Below are 25,567 nucleotides of genomic sequence, written 5' to 3' on the forward strand. Positions count from 1 at the left end.
GCTGAACTGCAGACAGAATTGATCACCAGCGTTTGTCTGTTTTCACAAAGCACATAAATGCAGCTTCCTTGGAGTAGATCAGAGCTGTACTTCAGTTGTGCAAACAGCACAGGAAAAAACCCTGCACTGTTGACCCTCATTGTCAACAATATGACTCTGAGGTTGGGGGTAATGAGATTTGGAAGTTGCCTGTGTAAAATCTGCTACTTCTTAAAACGGATAAGCTGCAGAAATGAGCAAAATCTCTTTGCCTTTCTCTGCTTTCCTGTTTTCTTTGTTCTTCCCATTCATTCTGCACCATCTTAAACAGCCTTCCTTGCACACCAGTTCATTGTCAGGTCCTTGCCATCCCCCCTCTCCTGCTCCTTGGCTGTCAGGCAGTGGGGAGACTGGACTACAAAGCAGCCCATGGCAGGAGGGGCATGGCTGCTGTGGAGCCATGCAGTTCAGTTCTCACTCAGCTCCCCTTCCCTCTTACGGTCGGCAAAAACAATTCATTTTTCTTTTCCCAAATAGATAATTTGTGGTGACATTTCACCTCGTCTCCCAGCACATCAAGTTAGGACTGGCTCAAAAAAGGTCAGCTAATGAATGAACTAGTGTTGTAGGTTTTCTTTGAGCTAAGCTAGGGTTTTGCTGACTCTGCTGAGCTTTGGCTCTGGGAAGATAATTATCATCAGTGCTGTGGCTAAGGCTTGAATTAATAATTTTTACTAACATATGTTTATTAATTACTAATTCTTGGACGGCATTAGTGTTCTTTGTATTTCCCATGGTTTAGAGATCTGTCCTTCTGAAGGAAAATATTTCAATGGGTCTGGGCTGGGATTTTTATTTTTATCAGTTGGTTGGTTTTTGCTTTATTTTTCTTTATTTAATAAATTAATAAACTCTATTAGAATTTTGCTTTGGGGACCAGGTCGATCATGAAAAATCAGTGATGCTGAGTGCTGCTTGGAGTTACAGTACATGTGAGTTCAAAGCCATCATGTAAAAAAATATGTGGACATGTAAGGTGATGTTTGCCAGGCTGATGTTTATAAAGAAAGCAAAGGTAGGGAATATAGAAGTTTGGGCCAAAATGTCAGGTTACCTGCATCTCTCTACGTGTCTGCAAAGTGTCTGTGTAATTGACGAGCTTGGTCACAAGGTGTCACCACAGCACTTTCAGCCACATGACAACTGTAAAAAAAATCTAGGAAATAGCCTTTGCCCTGTGAAAGGTAGTAAGGAAACTACTTTTTTGTGTTTGTGTGATAGTTCCATTTATTATCAAACTGGGGAATTACATTCAGTGATATGTAGTTGGACTTGTGTAGTTCAGGCCTGGTTGAGTTTTCTGGCTTTCCCTCTGCAGTTGGAGTCACCTCATTTACTTGCTTATCTAGCCTATTGGATACAGTGTGTGTCACCCTCCATCACAGAGGGAGAAACCTCAAAGTTACCTGTGGCTTACTATTGTTCTTGTTATTATTTTATACTAACCAGTACATTTTTCAGAAGTTTGGTACAGAAATTATCATCATTCATGGAAAACCTCCATCTATGTAAGAAATACTTAAAGCTGTACCTTTTCTTGCCCCTTAAAATGCATAGTCTTTTACATCAGGAAGGGATTATGATAAATTCTTAAGTAAGCTGGAATTAAAATTTTTAGCCTGTTAAATAAACTCTTAAGCAAAGGTAGAATTCTCAATGATAAACAGTTTTAGTTGGAGCTGTTGATGCTGATTTTGTGCTTTGTCAATTTCCTCTATGCCTACAGTCACACACTCTGAAGGGCCAAGTTCTGCCTCAACAAGAGTCATTAGAAATAATTTGTATAGAAGCATTAAAGACTCTGCCCAATATGTGCTTCATGTGTGCACACCTGTGCCACACACATGGAAGCAGGAAGGGGGAGAAGAGTGTAAGCCTGCAGAAATAAAGAAATGCTTGTGGTAGGTGTGCATTAGCTTGCCTCTGTGGCAGAAGAAAGGCAGTAACACTTCTCCTGGTCTCTGACATGCTAAAGGACTGTAGAAGGTGCTTAATTTTAGTTTATTTTTATTGTTACTAGAAGTAAATTCATTCTGCATATCTGGTTTGTTTTTTGTTTTACAATACAAGGTTTTTGTTTATTTTTCATATCTGTAATCAAGACATGGCTTAGCGATCATTTAATCCAAACTGTCAGTGTACCCCAGAGCTCCTCCAAGGAGGTTCTCCTGGTCTCTGCTTCCTTGCCAGGGATCAGAGAAATGCTGACAGGAGCATAGTGTCTTGTAATCTGCTATATGATTTTGACAGTCATTCTGCACCACAGGGGAGAAAAAAATCACTGCAGCAGTGCAACTTAAACTTTGTCTGACTGTTGTGTGGTTTTCTTGCTGTTTTAGGTGAAACATGGAACCCACTGAAGTTGCACTACCAACTACGAAATGTCCGTGAGCGGTTAGCTAAAAATCTAGTGGAAAAAGGTGTACTGACAACAGAGAAACAGAACTTCCTTCTTTTTGACATGACTACACACCCTCTCACCAACAACAACATCAAACAGCGCCTCATCAAGAAGGTTCAGGAGGCGGTTCTTGACAAGTGGGTGAACGACCCCCACCGCATGGACAAGCGCTTGCTGGCACTCGTGTATCTAGCCCACGCCTCAGATGTCCTGGAGAACGCTTTTGCCCCCCTCCTGGATGAGCAGTATGATTTAGCCACAAAGAGAGTGCGGCAGCTCCTGGATTTAGACCCTGAGGTCGAATGTATGAAAACCAACACGAATGAGGTTCTGTGGGCTGTTGTAGCTGCTTTCACAAAGTAACTACATTCAGACTGAAGTGTTCTCTCTTCTTTCATGTAAACCAGTTTTTTCTCTTTTATTGACTATTCATGTTTTCTGTAATTTGTACCTTCTCACATGATGAATCGGCTTTTGTTTAATGGGAATTATAAGTGGTGTATTCCCTACTTCTCTATCTGTATACAGGATTCTGCTGGTACAAGAGACTTTCCTGTTTAAAACAACAGAAGGGTGAACTGCCATATTGGCATTCCATTTCCTATTAAGTTTGAGTTACCTTAAATACTTTGTTTCATTTTTCACCTCATTGTTATTGAAGTGGTTTGTCACCAAAGCTCCATGTTGAAGTGTCTGTCCGGACATTTTATACACAGATGTTTTCGATTACATATATCAAAATTACTTAAAAAGCAGAAATGCCATTAAGCAGCTTTGTCAGTAGTTTCTGTAAAATGCCCCATAAATTTTAATTTTCATGCAGGTCTCTTGTGTACTTATATTTTCATGATAGCTGAGTCATAAGGCTATTATAGAAAGGTCCAATTGTTTCATAAACCAGTTTTGGGAGGGGATACATTCCATTATATTGTGTATATATAGTTCAAATTGTATATTAACAACTGCCCCATCTTAGTATTTTGCAAGATCTACTTACTTGTACACCTGGTGCCCCTTATTTGCTGTCAGTCATTGCCATCTGATGCAAAGAAAGGCCTCCTGCAGAGGTCCTGTGTGTGAAAGCTGTTTGTTTCCAGAGTCTCTGGAGTTTGCCATCCAGGTATTCTCTGTCTATGCATTGCCTTTGAAAATTAGTGAATGGAAAGAGACTGCTTTCTATCATTGGTACTTTTTTCTTTCCCTCCACTTCTGTATGGAAAAGATTGATGACCAGTACAATTCCTGAGTGCAGTTTTTGGTTTTGTACACAAACTAATGTTTGTTTCTTAAACCTTGAACTATTTTACACTATTTTATTTCAAAAAGTCAGTCCTAGCAGGTGTTGCATGTAAATGGTTAGCAAGTAATGGCAGCAGTTCAGAGAATTCAGATTTCTGTAATGGGATGTTCTGCTATATTTTAATTTTTATATATACAATTATGCTGATCAGCACACTATTGTAAAGAAACCCAAAACCTATATAAAACTCTGGCTTTTTAAAATTTATTGCGTCTTTGCTGCTGCTTGTTATTTTCCATTGGTTTCACAGTGTAAATATTATGCATTGAAAAAATTAAGCATTGATTTCTATACTTTTTTTCATCATACCAATGCAGATTTATAGTGGGGCTTACAGGTGTTTAGAAACCTTTTGGTTAATATTCAGAACAAGAATACTAGATGGTGTATAACTGTAGAGTTGAAATTTAAGAGATCCCTTAATCTGTATACTAGCTTTTTACCTACAGGAAATAAACTATGATCTTGAAAGTGCCTCAAACAGAGTAAGCATGTCACTTATATTTTTTGTTGCTAATTAGAAAGGTTTTATTGCCTAACTGAAAGCTTTAGTTTATATCCTTCTTATTAGAAAGGGAGAATTTATATTAAGTAGTTCAAACTGACTTAATCAGTGGTGTTGCTTGGATCTCCAGGATTCCTGGCTGGGACAGGCTGAATTCATTTGGGGAGTCTGCAACTGTGCCTGGCCTAGGTAGACCTCTTCAGTCTTGAGCATGGCTCTACAGCCTCATCTGTGACTGGATTTCCAATTTTGCACTTCATTTTCAATCACTGAGATGCTTAAGTAGTTGATTCTAAAATACAACTTAAATTCATCATACCTCTATAACCTTTTTTAGGAAAGGTTTTTAAAAATATGGTCCTTAACATTTAATGGCACACTGTTCTTTCAGTTCTTGATGCTATTTCTTTAGACAAATGAAATTAAAAGTATATTGTAAAGTATTTCAAACTCTGTTTTACAAATAAAAAGACAAACAGTGTTCTCTCACTTGTAAGATGCTGTGGTGAAAACTTTGAGTGGCTTGGGCATAAACCTGGGACATTGTCTTTTAAACATTTCAAGCTGTGATTGCTTTTAAATAGAAGGAAAACGAAAATTGCTGTGTTGCTCTTGTATTTGACAGCTTATGGAATACTTTCTGTATACTTAGTAGTAGATGCAGCTCACAGCTTTCATTGTCTCTCTCATGTGATCTGTTTTCTCATTTTCTGTTGCTCTTTGAGAAGGAGGAAAAAGTAATTAGGTGGAAAGGTCAGAAAAATGGTGGCGTATGTAGGAGCAAGTTATGTGCACAAAACTTTTTAAATGGCTTTGAAAATCTAAGCTACTTGAAGCATGATTCAGACTGAAAGTATCTTCCACAGTCATTTTTCTGGCCTCTCTTCTTCATTCTGTGAGTATTTTCCATTTTCCTGCTGTTTTCATGTTTGGTTGTGGGGAATGTTGGAGTTTTATCACCCTTATAGTCTACATGGTTTAGAAGTAGCCATCCTTTTTTAATCCCCCCCCCCCCTTTGAAAGATGATTTGGGTTGTTTTTTTTTTTCCATGCACAGAAGATAACTGCACACAGTATTTTATCAGATTTATTTTGCTTAGATAGGACCTCTGACCACAGTGGGGAGGGTCTGTGCTGGACATGTCAAAGAAATTGGATGTAAGTGAGGAAGGATTTGGGAAGAGCAACAGTGTCTTTTGCTGCACCACCTGGTGTGAACCTGGATGTGCAGGGGAAATAGATGAGCTTTTGGAGTCCTGAGTCCTAAAATTGTGCTTCAAAAAGTCCAAAACCTCTAAGAAGGTAAGTTTGATAGGTTAACAGGAACTGATTTGGCTGACATTGTTGCCTTTATTGCTATTTTAGGTTTTAAAAAAATGGTTGAACATGGGAGACTGTGTTGGTGAGATTCAGGTACCCTTCTGCCTGTGGGCTGCTACTGCAGCTCACGGAGACCTACCTGGTTTCCAGACAGTTCTGCCTGCTCCAAACCCTCGTCTCTCAGTGGCTGCTTCAAGTGAAGACTATTATCCAAAGCCTGAACTTGAACACGTGCCTCAAGGAACAACATGTATTATTCAGGGACACATTCTTTTAAAACAAACTTTCAAGTCAAAACCAGGATTTTGGAAGTTAAATCACCGAGCAGTGTGTGTACATATACACACGCACATGCACACACACACACATTTTCACTTTGTCCTTGAGATTGACATCGTCCTCTCCTGTGTTTCTAGAGCTGGCATTACAGTGCTGTTACATGGACTGCTGGTGAAACGTGTGTACCATAAATTATGCTTTTGAGGCAAAATTTGCATAAGTGGCAGTAAAAAGCTGCTGACTGCATGCTCGTGTGTTCATGCCCATTTCTCCTACAAGGTGGAGATATGTATTAACTGATGTGTTCTCTGTGAACCGGACTGAATCTGTACTGTAACAAAATAAAGCACTCTTTCATGCTATCAGCTGCAGGTGGTTACTGCATATCACATGCATGCAATACTTAAAGGATATGGTTTTTTTTCATTTGCACAGTAATTTCCAGTTTTTCCTCAGGCTGCATTATTCATCAGTTTGAGAAACAACTTTTTTTTTTTTTAAGGTTTTCATCAAAGCCTCAGCTTTGTCTCAGCTGGGCTTCAGGCAGCCAAAGTCTGTTATGTCCCAGTTACCCCTATTGTCCATCTTTCTCTGTGGAGGGGGGGTTTCCAGCTTCAGAGAAGTATTAATTTTTTAATAAAGTAATTTATTTTGGAAAAAAAAATTGAAAAAGTAAGTTTATTCTGTGGAAATTCTTAATGCATTTAACAATTTAATTACTTAGGAAATGAGATGCTGTGAGGTGCTTTGTAAGTGTTAAATATAAAGTGGGATCTCAGGTGTCTGTATGGGGTGACTGCCTTGGGGCAGTGGTTGGGGAAGAAGCTCAGTCAAAGCTGCTGTCCTTGTTAATCTCTGAATAAGATCTGGGGTTTCCTCACAGTGGGTCTTGCTTTCTCCTGGCCACAGAGCAGCAGCATGAAGCCTATGCAAAGTTTATGATAAATGTCTTCTGACCCCAGAGAAAGCTACTGTAGAAACACAGGAAAATGTGAATCCCAGGACAGCAGATGAAAATAGGGAAAGAAATGCTGATAAATAGTTGTCTTTGGCTTTCTCTCTAACCTCCACCTCTCTGCACTTCCAGATAATTTCTGTTTCAACATTTTTTTCCCCTGACTTTGGGCTCTGGTCTTCTCTGTTTCTTGTCTTGTTGCTTGGTGACTTCAGCAGTAGTGTGGCCAGAAGGACCAGGGCAGTGATTATCCCCCTGTACTCAGCATTGATGAGGCCACACCTGGAGTTCTGGGCCCCTTAATTCAGTGGGGACATTTGAGGTGCTGGAGTGTGTCCAGAGGAGAGGAACACAGCTGGGGAAGCATCTGGAACATAAATTTTCTGAGGAGCAGCTGAGGGAGCTGGGGATATTTATCCTGGAGAAAAGGAAGCTCAGGGGGGACCTTGTCACTCTCTACAACTCCCTGAAAGGAGGGTGTAGCCAGGTGGGGGTCAGGCTCTTCTCCCAGGAACAGGTGACAGGACAAGAGGAAATGGCCTCAAGTTGTGCCACAGGAGGTTCGGGTTGGATGTCGGGAAGATTTTTTTATTGAAAGGGTGGTTAAGCACTGGAATGGGCTGCCCACGGAGGTGGTGGAGTCACTGTTCCTGGAAGTGTTCAGGAAACAACTGGATGTGGCACTTAGTCCTGCGTTTTAGGTGGTGTTTGATTAAAGCACTTTCCCCTCTGATTTGATTCCCCATCAAAACCTCAAGGAGCCTCCTCTTTTTCAGCAAAAGGGTTTGTCAAAAATAGCTGCCTTGATGGCTGAACTGAAGCAGCTGGTGGCCTGCTACAACTCATAACACCTGTTTTGTTAAGGTGAACTCAACTTGGTGCTAATTTACCTTGAAACTTCTCTTTGCCAGCTTCTAAAGCAACTTATACTCCATGCAGCAGGAAGAACTTGCGGCTGAAGGTGATGATTTTACTAGTTCTCTAATGTAAGTAGATCTTGTGAGCCAGTGCTTCAAGGACTTGCTATCTCTCACTCCAGCTTTTCCTACAGTGAAAGTATTCTATACAAGAGTAATTTTCTCTTTTGGGCTCTCTGCTTTTTTAAGGAGTTGAGTTTGTGTTGCAGCTCAAAGAAGCAGCTCTGTTTGGGTATTTATTTTTCCAAAGGTGTAGGCACACATTATTTACAAGGTTTCTTAACGTGTATATTATGTGATTAAAAGGGATGAGTGGGGAAAGAAAAAGGTATAATCAGACTTACAGTGTGATGGAATAAGTAATTTTTGTGGCACAATGTACTAAAATGTTTTGATCTTTCATTTGTTTTCTTGATTACCAATTCATCATTCAGTTAATTCTCATCTAGTGCATCTGATGTCTGCTCAAAAAGGGTTTGCCATCATCTAATACACTAGTCCTTCAAGATTTGTATTCTGTTGCCCCTTTATTTTTTACATTTATTCAAATCTTGGCTTTTTTTGTCCCTATGAGATGGGATTGATCTTGAACGTAGATGTTAAAGGAGACTTTGGTGGTTGTAAAGTGCAATGACAGGCAGTTTATAAGCTTTCTTTGCTACTGCCAAGGCGTCTTTATAGGTCCTTCTTTGTTTCCTGACTGTTCAAATGAAACCAAATCATGTCTCAACCAGCTTTTAGAATCCTGCTTTAACTCCTTAAACTTCTCAGGACTTCAGATACTTCTGAAAAATACAGTTTAAGTCATGAATAGATTTTGCAGTGCTAAACAGAACAACTTCTAAACACTATTAAAAATCTCAGACCCTGTGTTTTCAGAGAACTTGCAGAAGAAATTTATCAAAGCCAGATCATTTTTCCAAGCAGGAATCTTACGGTAACCCACTCAGCAGTGGCACTAAGACAAGTGCTTGGCAGAGAAGTGACACTGTTGCCTGAACAAAAACTGGTCCAAGGGAGCTTCCTGTCTTGGAAAGATTTGGGATTCCTCTGGTCATTACCCTTTCTCAGTGTTCCTAAAATCTTGCATGCATACATGCTTCATTTCACTCACAGTGCAATTGGTATTGGCTGTGGGCCAGAGGCTGGGAACACTTGGTGCCTCTCAGGTAACGTGGGAGCTGGTCTTCATCCATGCAGGCCGTGAACTTCACATCCATGGCAGACCCGAGCGTCCCCCCCTGAAGCCTGCTCTCCCAGCGTTCCCTCTCCGTGTGCTAGGGAGACCTCTGCATCTGGGGATTTATCCCTTGAGCGCAGCAGAGGAGGTGGGGGAGCTGTGAAGTGAGCGTCTGGCTTGTGCCCACTAGTGAACGTGCTGCAGATGTGTCTGGGGCCACGCCTCTGCCTGCGTGGGAGGGAGCAGCCGCTGCTTGCAAAGGTCCCACTCAGCCCAGAAAGCGCCACGTCACACAGGCGAGTGGCTCTGCTTGAAACAAGGGAGTGCACGTGACCTTCCTCAAACTGGAATACGTACAAATAAAGCAGGCCTGAAATAAAATGCAATTATAAACACATAATAACAACTGGGGTCTGTTTGTTGGATAGGTTGCAAACAGGAAATGGAGTGAAATTTGCTGCATTAGTAGATGCCTCGCTGCAAGGATGTTGCTTGATGTTAGGCTCTAGCTATTGAGAGCTTCCTTCTGAGATCCAGCTGAAGATTTGCACACATTTTAATATACCCAAATCTGAGATGCTCATCAAAAAACATCAGAATGTACAAGCAGTACTGATATGCAAAGAAATTTGCACACAGCATTTATAGACATTTGAACCAGCTCCTAACATTATCTTTTAAGAGGAGACAAAGTTGTCTTTTGATTGTACTGAAGTATCCTTTTTTTTTTAATTTTAAGTTCTTTCTTCTTGGACAGGACCTTCTGCCAAGATCACATATGGCTAACAGTCAGCACAAGGGTTAAGGATTTGTGAGCCACAAACAGCAGATATGTCTGGCACATTTTCAATTTCTCTGCACAGCAATAGAGAGAAGCAGCAGCCTTAATTGAAGAATGTCCTCTGAAGGTAATTGCTTCAGAGATCACTAGAGGTACAAGCAGTTTGGTGACTATGCTGCTCCTAGTGTGTCTTGCAGGCTCTGTTCATCAGCAGCAGAGAAAGGAGTTCAGAAACCCTGTGGGGTTGCAGTAATGAATGAGGTTTAGTTCTGCTTGGTCCTCAGCTCTTTGCTTATACAGTCAAATGAGTCCCAGCTCTCCTACGTCAATGTCTCTGAGCTGCCCAGGGCTCTGCAGATTTGCCACTTGCCTGTTCTGATCTGCAGCCAATTGTCAAGGCTGCCGTGGGAGCTGCTCTGCTCCCAGGCTCTTCCCCTCTCCAAGGCTAGGAGCCTCATGTCCCTGGGCTTCCCTCTCTCAGCCCTGGGGATCTATCAGGTTCACAACGCAACACCACTTGTGGTGTTCCCAGATGAGGTGGCCCACAGTGAGCACTGTGAGTCTGAAAGTGAGGGAGACAACCAAGTGGCATAAGAGATGAGGAAATGCTGATGCGTGCCCTTCTCTACCTACCCCAGAGCTCAGAGTGTGCCCCAAGATCTTGGGATGGAGGCAGGCAGCCAGCATCAGGGACTGCTCAGGGAGGTTGAATGTACAGCTGGATGGGATTTGTCCCAAGGAGCTGACAGTGATGGAAAGGTTCAGCTGGGAATAACCACAGTGACTCAGAGAAGGCCTTGGGGACTGGACCAGTGTTGTGCCTGTCTTTGAGGTGGAGAGCAGGGTGCAATCAGCCTTGTTTCGAATCCTGCAGAGGTGCAGGAAGTGCAGTCTCTTGAGGCTACTCCAAACATATAATAGGGCAGGAAGGCACTAGGGAATGATCCAAGATTAATGAAATCCAACTTGGCCTGACTGACAAAATTGCCGTTTGTGATGAAATGCCTCCTGTGGGGACTGGGAGGGGAGTAACAATGGATGCTTGGCTTCAGAGAGGCTTTCCAACACCATCTCATTCTTTTTGGGAAAGAAGTTGTGGAAGAGCTTATCAACATTTGCAATACCATGTGAGCTGTGGCTTGGGGTCCCCTGGTTCAGAAAGAATGTTCAGGAATTAAGGTCCAGTAAGGGGCAGTCAGGATAATCCTGGGCCTGGGGGACATGGTTACAAGAAGAGATAGAAAGAGCTGGGATATTATAATCTAGGGAAGAGAAGGCTTAGGGGTCCACAACTACTTTGTTGGGGAGTTACAAAACTAGCAGGGATCAACTCATCTCAGTAGCAGTGGGTAATACACCAATGGGTGATAACATCAAACTTTCAGAGTTTGAAATTGAACTTCAGGAAAATTTCTTCCCTGGGAGGATGCTATGGCCCAGAAATAGACTACTAACCAGAGGCACTGTGGTAGCTCCATCCTTGGAGGTCTTGTGTACTGGTCTAGACAAAGCTGACCGGATCCAGTGTTGGCAAAAACACTTCTCCAAGTGGGAGGTTGAGCTGGATGACCTCCAAAGGTCCTTCTCAGCTAATATTTCTGTAATCCTGTGATCAGTTTCATTCCTTGGACTGTGGCTGCTAAGTTGGATACTCCAACAAGCTTCCTGCTCAAAAGATTGGTCAAACAGGGAAACAGAGGGTGGTCTGCTCTTTTTCTTTGAGCAGCAGAAATTCAGTCCTCACAATATTATTCAGCTTTGTCCTGAATGCCCCAAATTTTCACATGTGCCAGAAGCTTTGCTCAGTTCTTTCATGGGACTGGATTTATATGCAGATTTTCAATGTCTAATTTGACAGATAAACTGAAGTTATTGCCAGCCAAATTGCCACAATTAATACTTCTTTTGCAAGATGGTGACAACATCAGGCAGATAATGCACCAAGGGGTCTCATCCAGGCAGCAAACTCCAAGGAAGGCACCTGTCTGTAGTTTGGCATGAGGTATGTGGGGAGAGGCAGAAACTCTGCACCTCTGCCAACTACTGTCAGGATATCAGACCTGAGACCTTTTTTGAGCTTTTGCAACGTCCTTCAAGTCCATGGGTGTTATTTATAGTTATTTTCACTTTTTCATGAAGAAAACCTTTGTTGTGGATACTCCTGTTAAACAAAAGGAGGTGAGAAACTATTTTTCAAAACATGAATTTATGGGATATTTTCAGCCAATACATAAACCTGTCACTTTCCTCAAAGACAGGATAGCATATCTGCACTGGTGAAATACTTGCCTTTCCTAATTAATGCACATTCATTTCTATGAATGAATATCAAGGAATTTAGTGGTGTAGCATGAACTTGTATTCCCTGCAGGGATCTCTCCTGCTGTACTGCTCTGCACAGTAAGAGACTCTCTAGTTTACAGCATAGTGTTCAGCATAGGTTCTTGTAGTCTCCTGTTTTCAATTTAACATCATTTAAGTCCAATAAACAAATTGCCACCTTTGTCCAACCTGCCTCAGGAAGAGAAAAAGGCTAATGCCACTTCAGAAATTAGCAGCCAGAGCACCAACCCTAACAAACTCTTTTTATTCCATAAGGAGAAACATCAGCTAGGATCACTTACACAAAATCAAAACCAACAACAAAAAAGAAGGAAAAAAAAAAAAGCAAACTCAGCTGCAAATCTGGTTTGCTAAAGAGTTGTACTCATATCATAAATTGTGGTAATTGTTTTTTTAATTAAATTAAGTGTGCACATAGCTATATAATTTAAAAGCATGTAGGCGTTCCAGATTTCTTTAGACACTACCCTCCACTTTCAGTCTTGCTGTCTGCTTTAAGCCACAGGGCATGTGAACCAACATTTCTTTGGTAAAAGGAAGGGGAAGTTTTGAAACAGGTGCTCCAAGTTTTCAAAAGGAGTGTTTTACAGCAGCCACTGGAAACTGGATCCCTGGATACACAGTGGGATGTGCCAGGGACAGGATAGAAAGGAAGGGGTAGAGCTTTGAACCGTACTCACTGAAAGCACAGACTTGACCCCAGTGCCCAGGGAAATCAGTGGCCCTGAAAGCATTTGTTGCCTTTGGAAGACAGTTTATTCTGTGTGACTGTAAAAATGTTACATCATGACAATTCTTTTTCTTGTTGCCTTTGTTTATAAGTGAATGTAAAAATGTTATATTGGTTCAATTCTTGTCCTTGTTGCCTCTGTTTATGTGGTTGTGAGGTCTCCAGCTTTTATCATGGGACAGGCCACATCGGTGTTTCAGCAAGCATCCAACATTTAAGTTTCTGTGTTCTTTAATGCATGAGCTGAACTTCTCAAGTTTTTACATGAAATGTACCTTACTTAGGTGCCTCTTAGTTCTAGGACTGAAGGGACAATTCTTAGTCCTTCTCTGTGTTTTCTCTACATGAGTCACTTTGCTTTCTTATTAGCTTTCCTTCATGACCTGCTGTATCACATGGGTCCCAAAAAACCCAACCCAAACCAAAGTAAAATGCACAGTATTCCACACCAGTCAGGTACTCCAAGTCATAAAGAGTTACTACATATCTACATCATCACTTGGCATGCCCTGAGATGGATAAGCTTCTCCTTGAAGCTGCAGGAGCTTGTGCCGTGGCTGTTAAGAATGTTACTTTGAAGGTGAGGAGAGGCTGTTCATAAATCAAGTCCCGTCTCCTGACCAAACCCTCTGTGTATCATGGGTTTTGGCTACATCAGATTTTCTGGTAAGACATCCTGCTATGATGTAAGGAGATGTCAGGAGACTGAGAGCCTTACACTTCTTTTTTATGCTTCACTAACTTCATTTGGATGAGATTATTGTGGTGCTGATACTGTGCAAGGGCTCTACATTTCCAAGGCAAGTATCCTAACTGTAACTTTCAGCCATTATATTGAGATATTTTCCCTCTGAAGATGCATTGACATTGAAATTAAGTCAATTCAGAACTTCTTCAAAGACAGACTGAACTACTTAAACTCCTTAAGAACATGTTTGTACAGAAGAGCATGCACATCCTCCTGGCACAATTGTACCAGTAAAATAAAGTGCTAGGCACCAACACAGCTAGCTCCCCACAAGGGCACTGTTGTTTTGGGGTAGAAATATGTTTTCTTTTCCTTTTCCTTTAAACTCCTTCCAAAGGGATCTTGGAGGCTCTCCCAGTGCTCTCTCCTGCCTGGGGGAGGATTTGGAGGAGCACCTGAGCCTTTGCAGTGGCTTCACCCCAAATGCCACATGTAAATCTGGAGATGCCCTGGGTCCATGATCCTATTGGATGTGGGACATGAGTTTTTATAAGGGCTAACAAAAAGCTCATGACAGTCCCTGCCACTAGTTATCCTTCTAGAAAAGCCTAGCATCCCAAGGCCTGCTGGGACCCCACGTTGCCATCACAGCCCATGAGACACACGAGTTGAACACTTTTTACAATCACTTGTACAGAAGAGCCATTTCTGATTTATACCTCAAAGATAGTTGCCTCAGAGGTTGGTTTAGGTTGATTTTTTGTTTTGTTGGTTTTTTTTAAATTTTATTTTGGGTTGGTTTTGGGTGGGTTTTTTTTTTTTGGTTGTTTTTTTTTTTTTTTTTTGGTTTTTTTTTTGCGGGGGGGGGGGGGGGTAAGTTAAGAGCAACAGGAATAGAAAGGCATGAAAGTTCACTAGAGCCTGTTTCAGCCTGTAAGTGGGTCACAAGAAACAAGCGCTGAGTGAAATAACACCCACACAAATCAAATAAAAGAGTAGCTAACCTGTACTTAAAAAGAATAATCTTTCTGGATGCCTTAGTCATAGATGTCTTACCCATGAAAAATTCAACACACCAAGCACTTAGTGGAGAACCAGCCACAGAGTATGCCTCCAAACCCAGGTACAAAATTATCAGACTGAGATTAGTAGTTAAATCACCTTCTTCCAATGCTCCAGGGACTTAGGATGTGTGCAGTTTCCATCAGAAATAATGAAATTCATGAGTGTGAACCTTGGAAGAGGCGCCTAGTGAGAGCTTTATGGGAGAAAATCTTACCAAAGTATCTCATTTGGAAGTTGGCCTCAAGAGAAAACAAAAAGAAAAATTCAACAAACAAACAAAACACCTGAAGAATGAATGAGCAGGTAGTGCTGCATGAAACCCTGCACGGACACCAGCTGACATTGCTGAAAGACGGATGTTGCTGCGGAGAGCCCTGAGCTGAGTGGGGTTATCATCCAAACAGCTGTGAGAGCCTGCACGGAGGATTTATCTTTGCTGCCGGCAATCACAGCCCAGGCCCAACCGGCACCACGGTTTGTTGTAATTACCATGGAAGTTTTGCGCGTTCCGGTGGCTGTGTCTGGCTGCTGGGAGGCTGCGGGCAGACACAGCCGCGGGTGTACGAGGCTGGGCAGCGCTGCAGGGACGGGGTTTGTCTCTGGAGTACGGCTGCTGCAGGAGAAGGGCATGAGTGAGGAGGCTGCCTGGGAAGGGAGACACATTTGGGAGCACCATCCCAAATGCCTTGAGGGGCTGGCTAGTAAGCTAACAGACCCTTCAGCCTTCTCCTTGCTGGGCTAGCAGCCGGCGAGCTCTACCGGGTGTAGCCCAGCGTTTGGCCCGCGCTGGCGCTGTCCGTGCCGTGGGTGTGCCCGCGGATGCCTGCGGGCTCCCATCGGTGCTTTCCCAGCCGCGCTGCCCAGGGCGAGGGCCCTGCCTGCCTGGGCTGCTCCGTGTCCGCACAGCTGCTGGGCTGGAGTCCCCCGGGGTTACTGCTCTGCGTTTTTACCGACAGAGACCAGACTGAGCCGCAATCTCTGGCTGCCACGCCAGCCCGAGGTGAGCTCCCCTGCCCAATCAGTCTGGGTTTCGCTGGGCACATCTGCACAGCTCCCTTTTGCCCGTGCGGCAGCGGCACAGATGAAGGGCAGCGGCAGCGGGAGGTGAATCAGAGCCATGAGTCACTCGGTTTTAACTTACCTCTCCTTCTCTCCTGGGAATCGGAGATAACTGCAGATAATGCAGTTACTCTCCGGCTCTGGGCTTGCCTTGTCATCACCCTGTGCTTTCATGGTGAAAGGGAAGAGAGCAGGGCATCTCTCCTCCTGCACAATCACATGGACTTGTGTATAGACTTTTGTCCTCCCATCAGCAACACCTCTGGTTTATTTTGGTTTTTTTAATTGACACTAAGGACCAGAATGGGATAATTTCACAGCAAAAATTGTAACAGCTCACATATAAGACAGCAGGAATGTAAGGCTGTTTGCACCTATCATAATGATCTGTATGCGGTGTCCTGGCAGCAGCAGTGGACCTTCCTCAAACAGGTGGTTTCCCCCCACCTATTCAAGCTCGAGTTTCAATCTGCCCTGATGCAGCAGCCCATGAGCAAACCAAGGGCGAGGTCCTCTGTCCCTGCAGATCTTGTCCAGAACTCCCCACACTGATGGTATAAATGACCAGGGTAGAGACTGACTAAGGTGAGTATTCTTGGTAGCCAAATTCTGGGGCACCAGAGAGAAATCCAACAGCACATCACAGAAATAATTTCTGTATTTGTTAAGGTAGCCTCATGTTTGCCAATCAGTTTACAGTCAATGCTTTCATGGTCCCACAGTTCACGAATGATGGCTGACTCCAGAAGTGCAATTAGTGGGGCTTTTCTTATCAAGCTGTAGTTCAGCTGTTTTTGGATGAGGATGAGAACAAAAAATAATTTTATTGCCCATAAATACAGACCCTGAAATCTGTAGGAAGTTCCCTTCCGGTTGAAAACCCACTTTAGGAAGAAAACTGAAACTCTTGACCTTGAAATAGCTTCTAGATTCTAAAAGCAGCACATCTAGCTGCCTGTTACAGACATTAATCACTGCCGTATTTTTTACAGCATATAACATTTAAGTAATAGAATCACTGTCCCCAGTGCCATTCTTGCAACTAAAAGCTGATAAATAGAAGCACTGACCTCAGCTGGTTGATTTAACCTGATGAGTCATGGTCTTGAAGCCACATATGCTTCCTCTACTAATATTCTTGTTCCTATTTATTTTTTTAAAGTGTGCTGGCATGCCGCATACCATAGAATAGCTTCTCTAATGGGCAATTCCAGAAATAGAAATAGCCCACTGGTTCCCTCTCCTTTGTCAGGGCTTCACAGTCCCCACTTAGTCTACACAGAGCTGCAGCAGCTAAAAGAGATGCCAGCAGAAACAGAGGATAGGCAGAACTCAGCTGTCAAGCAGTGAATTCCTCTTGAAGTTCTCTGTCCAAGAAGCAACCTGGCATATTCTTCCTTTTTGCATTACAGAGAGCTCAGCTGTAGAGAAAAGTGAAGCAGATGAGGGCTCCTCCACTTCAGCTGCTCTGGGAAGCCTTCTACCTGCCACAGCAGGTGGGTTCTGCCCACAACAATAGCTTTGGTGTTGCTCTCAATGAGATTTTTCTCTGCAAAAGTCTCACTTTTTCATCACAGCTGAACAAGAGTTCTGAATCACAGTCAGGTTGGCATTTCAGTCAGGATAGTGGCCTACAGCAGGCTCTTTGCCTTGGACTAGCATCCTCCAGGCCTGGCACCATGCAGAAATGCAGAGTGGAAAACCCTTCTTGATATCCTAGACAGATGTGGTTTGCAGCTCAGTAACTTTGGAAGTTTACACTCACAGGTACAATATTTAAGGACAGGTTGTGGCACTTGGTGCTGGAGTTTGGGTTGGCATGGTGGTGTTTGTCAAAGGCTGGCCCTGATGACACTGGGGTTCTTTCCAACCCTAATGATTCTGTGGTACTGTGAATGAATGCCAGCTGTCTTCATTGCTGTCCCTGTGTTGACCTAAGCTGGTGAACCATGGTCCTGGGGCTGTGTGTGCTTTCTCCATTACCATCCAGATGAGTACAGGCAGGAGTGACTGCGCAGAAGGATGAGATGAGGCTGGGCAGATACATGTGCTCAACACCCCCAGTCACACAGGTGTCCCATAGCAGACAGGATGCCAGGCCAGGAAGGGATGTGAAGGACTCTAGCACTTTACATCTTGGGCTAGAGAGGAATGTAAAAGTGACTGATGGAAGCTGTAAGAAGTAGGTCTACCAGTATGTAATCTGGCACCTTCAGAAATGGCATTTGTTCAATGACCTTCCACCAGCCCCGAATTACAACCTCAGAAAGACTGCAATCAATATAATTTTCTAGAGTTGTATCTGTACCCAGACATGGCCCACAGTCCAGTGACCTCCATGCAGACAGGAACGTGTCTGGTTTGTAAGAAACTTGGCAGAGCCCAGGCTGTCACACAAGACCCCAGAGGCGAAGGTTTTCACAGCCTTTAGGTGCTCCCAAACAGGCCTGGTCCCTTGAAATAAAGACCTGATGGGAACTATTTCTCTGCTGCCTCCAACTGGGAGACCAAGTGAGAGGTAGGAGGCTCCTGGGCCTCTGCCTAATTCCCAGCTTGCAGACTGGGTACTTGGGACATAACTTGGGAGTTACCAGCTCATTGCTGTGCTGCCTTTTCCTCCCCTGTGGGCAGATCTGTGGTGCTGCAGTTCCCTAAAGGAGTGGAGCAGGAGCAGCTGCTTGCTGAGCTGTGTTGTACAGGTGAGGAGTGATGGGTTTGCACCTGGGTGTCCCTGGATCCCTGTGCCACCAGGTACTTGTTCAGACTGACATTGGCAAGGAAGTCTTAAAAAAAAAAAAAAAAAAAAAAAGAAATGAGCTGATGCAAAGGCCTTTGGCTGCCTGCATAACAGCCACTTGGATCTTGGATCACACAAGTGTCACTTAGACCCCTTTGATACTCATGGTGTTTATGGCACTTATGCTCCTTTACTCCAAGCAAATTAACTCAAAATCAGTCTAAGCTTTCCATTAAACCTGACAAATTCATGATAAGGAGCAGGCTCATTCATTTCCCTCTCTCAGAAAGAAATAGACATATAAACATCTTTTGTACTGATTCACTTCCATGTGGGAATTCATCAGGCTGGAGAGCCTAACGTGCTGCTGATTCTGGCCCACAGCTGGACTCGTCTCTCTTCAGGCATATTTTCAGTCCTCCCTTCTCTGGATGGTAATTCTCTGCCTTCTGACTCTTTAATGTCACTGAAAGGGGATTTGTATGGGGGATATTTAGCAATATTTCATTAGTATTTGACATTTCATCTCTTGGAAATTTTTTGATGATATTATTTGCAAGGACATTTTTCATCAGCAGTGTCGCAGTTTAATTTTCCAGGTCTGTCTTTTTGTCTCTTCCTCTCTATCAGGATTTCTGCAGATTTATTTGATTCACAGGTCCTTTGGATTTCTTATGCTTGTTAAAATGCACCTGTGTCTCAATGGCACAGAAAAGTGTTTATTTGAAGTAACAGCTCTGGCTTGCAAGGCTTTGGATATGATACAAAAATAGAACTGTGTAAAAAACATTTTTTTCTTTTTTTTTTTTTTTCAGAATTCTAGACCCCAGGTAGTTCAAGCTGAATAACAGCATGTTTCACCAAAAAAAAGGAAAGCAAATATTGGTGGTTAGAAATGACCACTGAGGGAAGATCTGGGAGCTCTGAGAGATTTTTGCTGCTTCACAGTTCTCCATATCATATGCTCTGAGGACTAGAGAATTCAAACATGCAGTTTTTTTCATTAACCAGTTAGTATTTTGCTAGCCTTGGATCTCTCTTTCCCACCCCTGTGTTTATTTTTGGGGATTTTGCTTGTTTGTTTGTTTTTAACAATGACATAGAATAAATACAAAAGCAAATGTTACAGTGCAAATGCCTCAGTGAAAAGATATTCAGAAAGGTTGCTGTGGCTGTGCAATGGGAGTCTGATAAATACTAACTGCAGCCCATGCAGTCAGTGATGTTCTTCTGGGTGTTTTTTATTTTGGTTCTTTTTCCCAGAAATTTTTGTGATGAAGGATTTCTAACATCTATATGCAGTATTACAGAGACCTTCTTGATCCACTAAGACATCCTGACAGTGCACCTAATTTCTGCTTTGCCCTCACTTAACAAGATGATTTTTCCTTTCTTCAGCACTTTATATCTGAGATTCCAAATGCCTTGGACAGGCATCTGCCAAATGGACCCTGGGGATGAAGATGTAATTTTTTGTCTTTATTTGACATGGTAGAATATGAAGACATATAGTTATGAAGAACTCAAAAAAACCTGTTGAGTGAGAGCTGCCTTTGGAAATGGTACATCCCTTTCAGAGCTGCTTGAATTTCCAGAAAAATCACTGCTGTTATGAGCAAAAGCTTTAAAATATCTCTTCCTTTCTTACTTTTTTCCAAGTTTAGAAAAATATTTACTGGCAGATGGCCTGCAATGCTCAACACTCATTCAAACAGCACTGAAATATTAGGAATTTCTATCCATGTGTCCAGGCACACAGAGACCCACATGCACAAGCAGAGACAATTCTAGGCTGGGTTTTAATGCGATTTTTCAAATTAAAGCATACTTGGAGGCAGATGTCAGACCAGATTCAAGCTAAATTTGTAGGCTGAGCTCATCAGAAGAATGGTACTATCTGAGTTCAAAGGATTATAATGATGAACATGTGTGACAACCATTTTATTGAATAACAAGTAGACTGTTTAAGGGATTTGTCTGCAGCAAGTGCTTCCTGCAAGAAGAGGACAGCAGACTGATGTTTGTGTTATGAAATCAGGATGATCCCTTTGGTTCTGGTGGACTGTAGCCCATGTTGGATAAAGCAGAGGGAAAGCGGGAGCAGTGCCAGTACCCAGGAACAGGGGAGTGCTGGCAGCTGGGTAGCCTTGGGGCAGTGCTTCTCCAGAACTCCCTAATCTCTTAAAACACTTCTCTTTGCACAGCCCCTGATTAATGTGATACTGACTAGGCACTGCCTCTGCTATTTGTGCATTAGGGCTGTGGGCATTCCCTTCTGACAGATTGCTGTGGAAATGTTTAAGCAAGGCTTGGTATCTATTGCACAGTTATTTGATAACTCCTTGGTGCTGGTGCTCTGCAGAAAGGCTTCAATCAGAGCTTTTCTTATCATCCTGTTGAGGCAGCACACGCTCAACTATTGTAAATAAAACATTCTGATTTCTCCTATAGGTATGAGCAGATAAAGATTTTTGTTCAAAGATGAAGTTCAAATTGAAGAAGGTGCTTTTGAAATGGTAAATGACTCTATATATGTGACCACATATTTAACAATGAAATCTAATGAATTCTTAAGACACACAGAGGCATTGCTGTAGGCAAAGGGAGGAATTGATTACCTAATAACAGAAATCAAAGAAAAACAAACACAGTGTCAGAGCAGACTTGATAAACGCTGTACAATATAAAGAGGGGGATGACTAATTTGCTGAATAAATTAGCAAAAAATCTTACCTTGATGAGAAGCTCTAAGATCTCTAGTGACTGATTTATTTTAACCTTAGGATTTATCTATCTGTTTCTTTGGTGTCTTGTCTACAGTCAAGATCCAGTGGGTGAATTTGTCCTCTGAAACAATCTAAAGCTTTTACCCTCAGGGGCTTGGAAAAATAATATTTCTATGAAGAGTTGTAGCTGCATGTTTGAATCTGAGACTCTTTGACTAGTAATATTGACTTTGGTCTCTCAAAGTATTTATATAGAGTACAAATCTTAGACTTTTGCAGAAAATGAAAATTTAATGCGTGATATCCACAAACAATATATAGCAAATGTACCTAATGTATATTTTCTCATTTTAAATTTTAAATCTTGTTGATAATGGCCCTTTTGCTTCCTGCCTTTACCTCTCCACCCCGTATGTTCGAGGCAGTTATGCTTTTGTATCACATTAATTTAAATTAAATACCTCTTAAGGGTTGACCTCTTTTGTGCTCTGAAGGCAACCCATTGCATCTGAGGAACTTTACATCCTATGGTTTGTCTATGAAAATCCCAGAGAGGCTTTTAAATGGAGAGAAATCCCTCCTGATGGATTCACAGCTCTTAGCTAGTTTTTCCCCCTCGCTGTAAAGATGTAGGGTTTCAGAAAGGAGTGAAAAAATACTGGATCAGGATCATTGTTTTTTCGTTATTGCTGCTCCCGTTTGTGGTTGATGATCCAAACCAAAGCTGGAACAGAGTGGAGTGTCACTGCTACAAATGACACAAGACTGCTCAGAGCCGAATTGTGACTGTGGCTTCAAGCCTGGTGTGGCTTTTCATTTTCTGTGCAAGATTTCTCTTTTTCAGCCCTTTTAGTCTCATATTTACTGCGGCACATTATGGAGGAGACATATGTAATGTGTTCCCTCTCTTGGGCTTTGCTTATGCAAAGAAAATCACTGTCACTGCTGCTGCAGAGGAAGCAGCATGGATACATTCCTTCAAAGTAAGACAGCGTCCTGGAAAAATTGCTCTGCTTTTGAAGTAATTATTTCCAAATAATTGGAACAGTGTGCCCATCTGAGGACCATGATAACTCTGGGTTATTACTGTAATCATGCTGGTTAATTTTTCCATGTAGAATAGTTCATTTTAGTCTCCTTGTGAATGGAATTTACAATAGCACAGACAGTGGCAGCTTGTCCTTGGTCTATTTCATACCAGCTATGTCCATGGGGGAGTCTGTGTAAAGGGCAGATATAAGATTAGAGAGAAGCTTATTATATCATAATAAAAATGAAAGGTACCGTACCGTTTTGTTCCATAAACACAGCAAAGCACAAGTCTTTCCCGTGGAGCTCACAACGTGTCAGGACTCATGCTGCGGTTTTTAAATCACAGCCTGAAATTTGGAAGCTGCTGCAGGACAGTTATAATTCAGGTTAATCAGTCCCAGATACATATTGCCCCACTTTTTGCTGTCAGTGGTGGCAGCATTATGTGCACCCTACCTGGATATGATGGTGCTGTGCTTTTTCATTTACACCTTATTCTGTACCTACTGCTAGACAGTCTGTCCCCAAGACACTAAAAAAGACGTATCAAGTCAGCTACAGGAAAACTTCAGAATAATGTAAACCCCCCACATCTGGGGACTTCAAGGAGAGCTGAGGCAGGCCACAGCTCAGCCGATCTGCCTGAATTGCTGGATGCTGTCCAGCCATCCCCAGAGTTCAGCAGAAGATGGACACTGCCAGGATGGCATGGGTCAGGGCAGAAAATTCTGCTTGCTCTTGGAAAATGCGACAAAATTACAGATTGTTGAAGATGGCATTGGGATAAAATGTTGTTAGGATGACAAAATTCTGCTGTGTAGCAACTCTGAAAGTACTCTATGTTTCTGAAAATATGCTACTGAAGTTTAGTCCTGCTGATACAGCCACACAATGTTATATGATCTCAGGAGCATTTGTATCTCAAAAGCTGAGTATTATTCCATTGGCCTAACCTGATCTTTCTCTCTGCTGTCTGGGTTCTCTTGTTTTCCTTGGGCTTCAGAACCTCTTTAAGGTTCCTCTGGCTTCCAGATAACTGTTTTAGTTTTAGCATTCTTCCTTTATCTAAAGCAATACAAAACAAGACTTCGGGCATTCTCTGGGAGGTGAAGTATTAAAGACATTGAGGGACATATTAAGTCTCTACTCAGCTGCTGTCTGAGAAAAACACAGAATGCTACTGATGTTATCAACATCTGACCAGGCTGCAAAATACAAGTACTGCAATTCCTGTACATCAGCATCGGGAGATCTATACTCCTGAAACCCCATTTAATTAGGATTTTGATGCTCATTTTGCATAAGAGGTGCATAACCTTCAGGAAGAGAGTAGGAAAATCAGTGTTTCTTGGATGTATAACAGGAGAATATAAAATATTGCTGTCAGCCTCCATAATGACTGCTTCTGGTGGTAGATAAAGCTGACCTTTCCATAGACATCTGCAGAATAAACCCAACACATATAGCAAAGTATCTTTTTCCACCTTTTGGCCCGAAATCAGAAGATGTAAGCAGTGATTGATTTACATCACAAAACCAAAGGCCAACAGCTGCCTATGAAAGCTTAGTAAAAGACATTGTTTATGAGCATCAGCTTTGACTCTAGTGTGTAATCCTGCCAGAGGCCAAATGCTCTGTAGCAGGAGCACGCAACCTTGAGTGCTTTATATTGTTGTCTTGCAATTGATGCAGAAAATTGATTCAGAAAATGGCTGACTTTAGAGATATTTAAATGATACTTTTATACAGGAGGAAAGAAAGATAAACCAGTCCCTTTCCATGCCACTTCTTTGTTGGTGTAACCCCTGAAATTAACAGAATTCCTCTGATTTGAATAAGAAATGATTCAGGCATAATCTGCTCTTTTGCCTTAGCGAGCTGTACAAATAGGCTGGACTTGTGTATCTTAAAAAAATTAGGATAATGAGTCATCAGAAGTCATTGCATGTATAGATTGGTGATTCTGATCCATAGACTGCTGCTAAAGTTAATAATAACATTTGCATGGCTATTGGATATTATTTCCCAGCAGAACTGATCACAAAGGGAAAGTTGTGTTCTGAAATAAGGGGTCAGCAATCTGGTTGCCATGGGCCCTCTGGGAATTTTTCATGTCCCACTGGGATATAATCACAGTTTTGAACTGGAGAATCAAAAGGTATAATTCTTAGAGTTATCCTGCTTCACCTCATCCATCATCCATCTTGCTGTTGTGAGCCAGCACCATTTCTAGAGAGCTACCTGGCAGCACAGAGGAGTGGTGTGCAAGCATGTCTGTTCTCATGGGGTAAATATTGAACTGAGCATCATTCAAAGGCAGGTTCCTAGAAACGGGGGGAAAAGTCATGAAAAACAGGGGAGAAAGTTTCCTATTGCTCTGCTATTAGAGAGGCCTTTATACGCTGTGATTTTGTACTGGCAGGGGCACAGGGTAGCATTAGCCACATGGGGTCTTGAGCAGTGGCAGAACTTGTTGCACCTCCAAGTCTGACATTTCATTGAATTGTGGGCTGGATTAACCCTGGCCGCGCAGGGAACCACCTAACAGGCTCACACTTCAGAGCGAAGATGCAGGGGAAAACGAGGGTGGGACAAGGTCCTCCTGAGTACTGTGCGTTAACGGGGTCTGGCGAGGTGTCAGCCTGTTTGCCGGCAGTGCTGGTGGAAAAACCTCCACATGCTGGGAGCTGCTCTCCCTCCAGTCCCAGCAGTTGTGGCTCGCTCCATGTGCCTGGGATTCCCTCAAGGAAACAAGGTCACCGACAGGAATCACACACCTGAAGTTCTTTGCACCTCATCCTGGAGTTCAGCAGTGTGAAAGGGTTGGGTTTCTTCTCTTGCGTGCTATGGCCTCGGCGACACCAGGCAAACCTCACTGCTCTGCACGGAGGGTGGTCCGGGGGTGTGCTCTGCAGTACTGTTCTGTTTGCATGGAATCTTTATGCATTCACAGAACAATTCAGCTCAGTTCACAGCGTCCTTCCCGGGCTGAAGAGTCCTAAGGCACTGCCTGGTATCTTGTGGCGAGCCTGTCACTGCAACAAGTGCCTGTAGACAATCCCCTGCTCTAAACGCTGAGCTTGATTTAGTTATCAGCCCAGACATTGCTATCACGAGCAATCATCTTCAAAGAAGTGATAGGCAGAGCATCTGGGCCAAATTGTAACGTGATTACCTGACAGAGTCTTTAATAAAGACAATACTTTACAGAGACTTTGGTTTATCTGAAATTTTTTTTTCAAATTTAATTTTAGAACAGCAGTGGTGGAAACACACTCTCTCAGAGCCTTGTACAGGGCTATGAGTCAGGAAAGGATTCTTGCTTGAAAGAAAGCAGAGACACTGACCATTCCCTTTTGCAGTGCTTAAGGAAAGAGAACCTGAAAAAGCAACTAAACACTTTAGAATGCAGTTTCCTTTTGATAATCTTGAGGTTTCTATTGAAGGAAAAAAATAACTTTATTAAAATATTAGAAAGGATCAACTTAGATTAAAAAAAAAAAAAAAGCG

The 25,567-nt window shown here is 42.5% G+C and overlaps 1 protein-coding gene across 1 annotated transcript in view; it reads left to right on the forward strand.

Annotated features, from left to right (window-relative positions):
- The window catches only part of GOLPH3 (golgi phosphoprotein 3), a 30,599-nt gene extending 24,393 nt beyond the window's left edge, over positions 1 to 6,206 (forward strand). Inside the window, exon 4 of the mRNA XM_054003423.1 lies at positions 2,379 to 6,206. Coding sequence (XP_053859398.1) covers positions 2,379 to 2,803 — 425 coding nt within the window. The 3' untranslated portion in view covers positions 2,804 to 6,206. The remainder of the gene's footprint in view (positions 1 to 2,378) is intronic.
- The last annotated feature ends 19,361 nt before the right edge of the window (positions 6,207 to 25,567 follow it).

This window comes from Vidua macroura, chromosome Z (genome assembly GCF_024509145.1).
Source record: "Vidua macroura isolate BioBank_ID:100142 chromosome Z, ASM2450914v1, whole genome shotgun sequence".
In the NCBI taxonomy this organism is placed as follows: domain Eukaryota; kingdom Metazoa; phylum Chordata; class Aves; order Passeriformes; family Viduidae; genus Vidua; species Vidua macroura.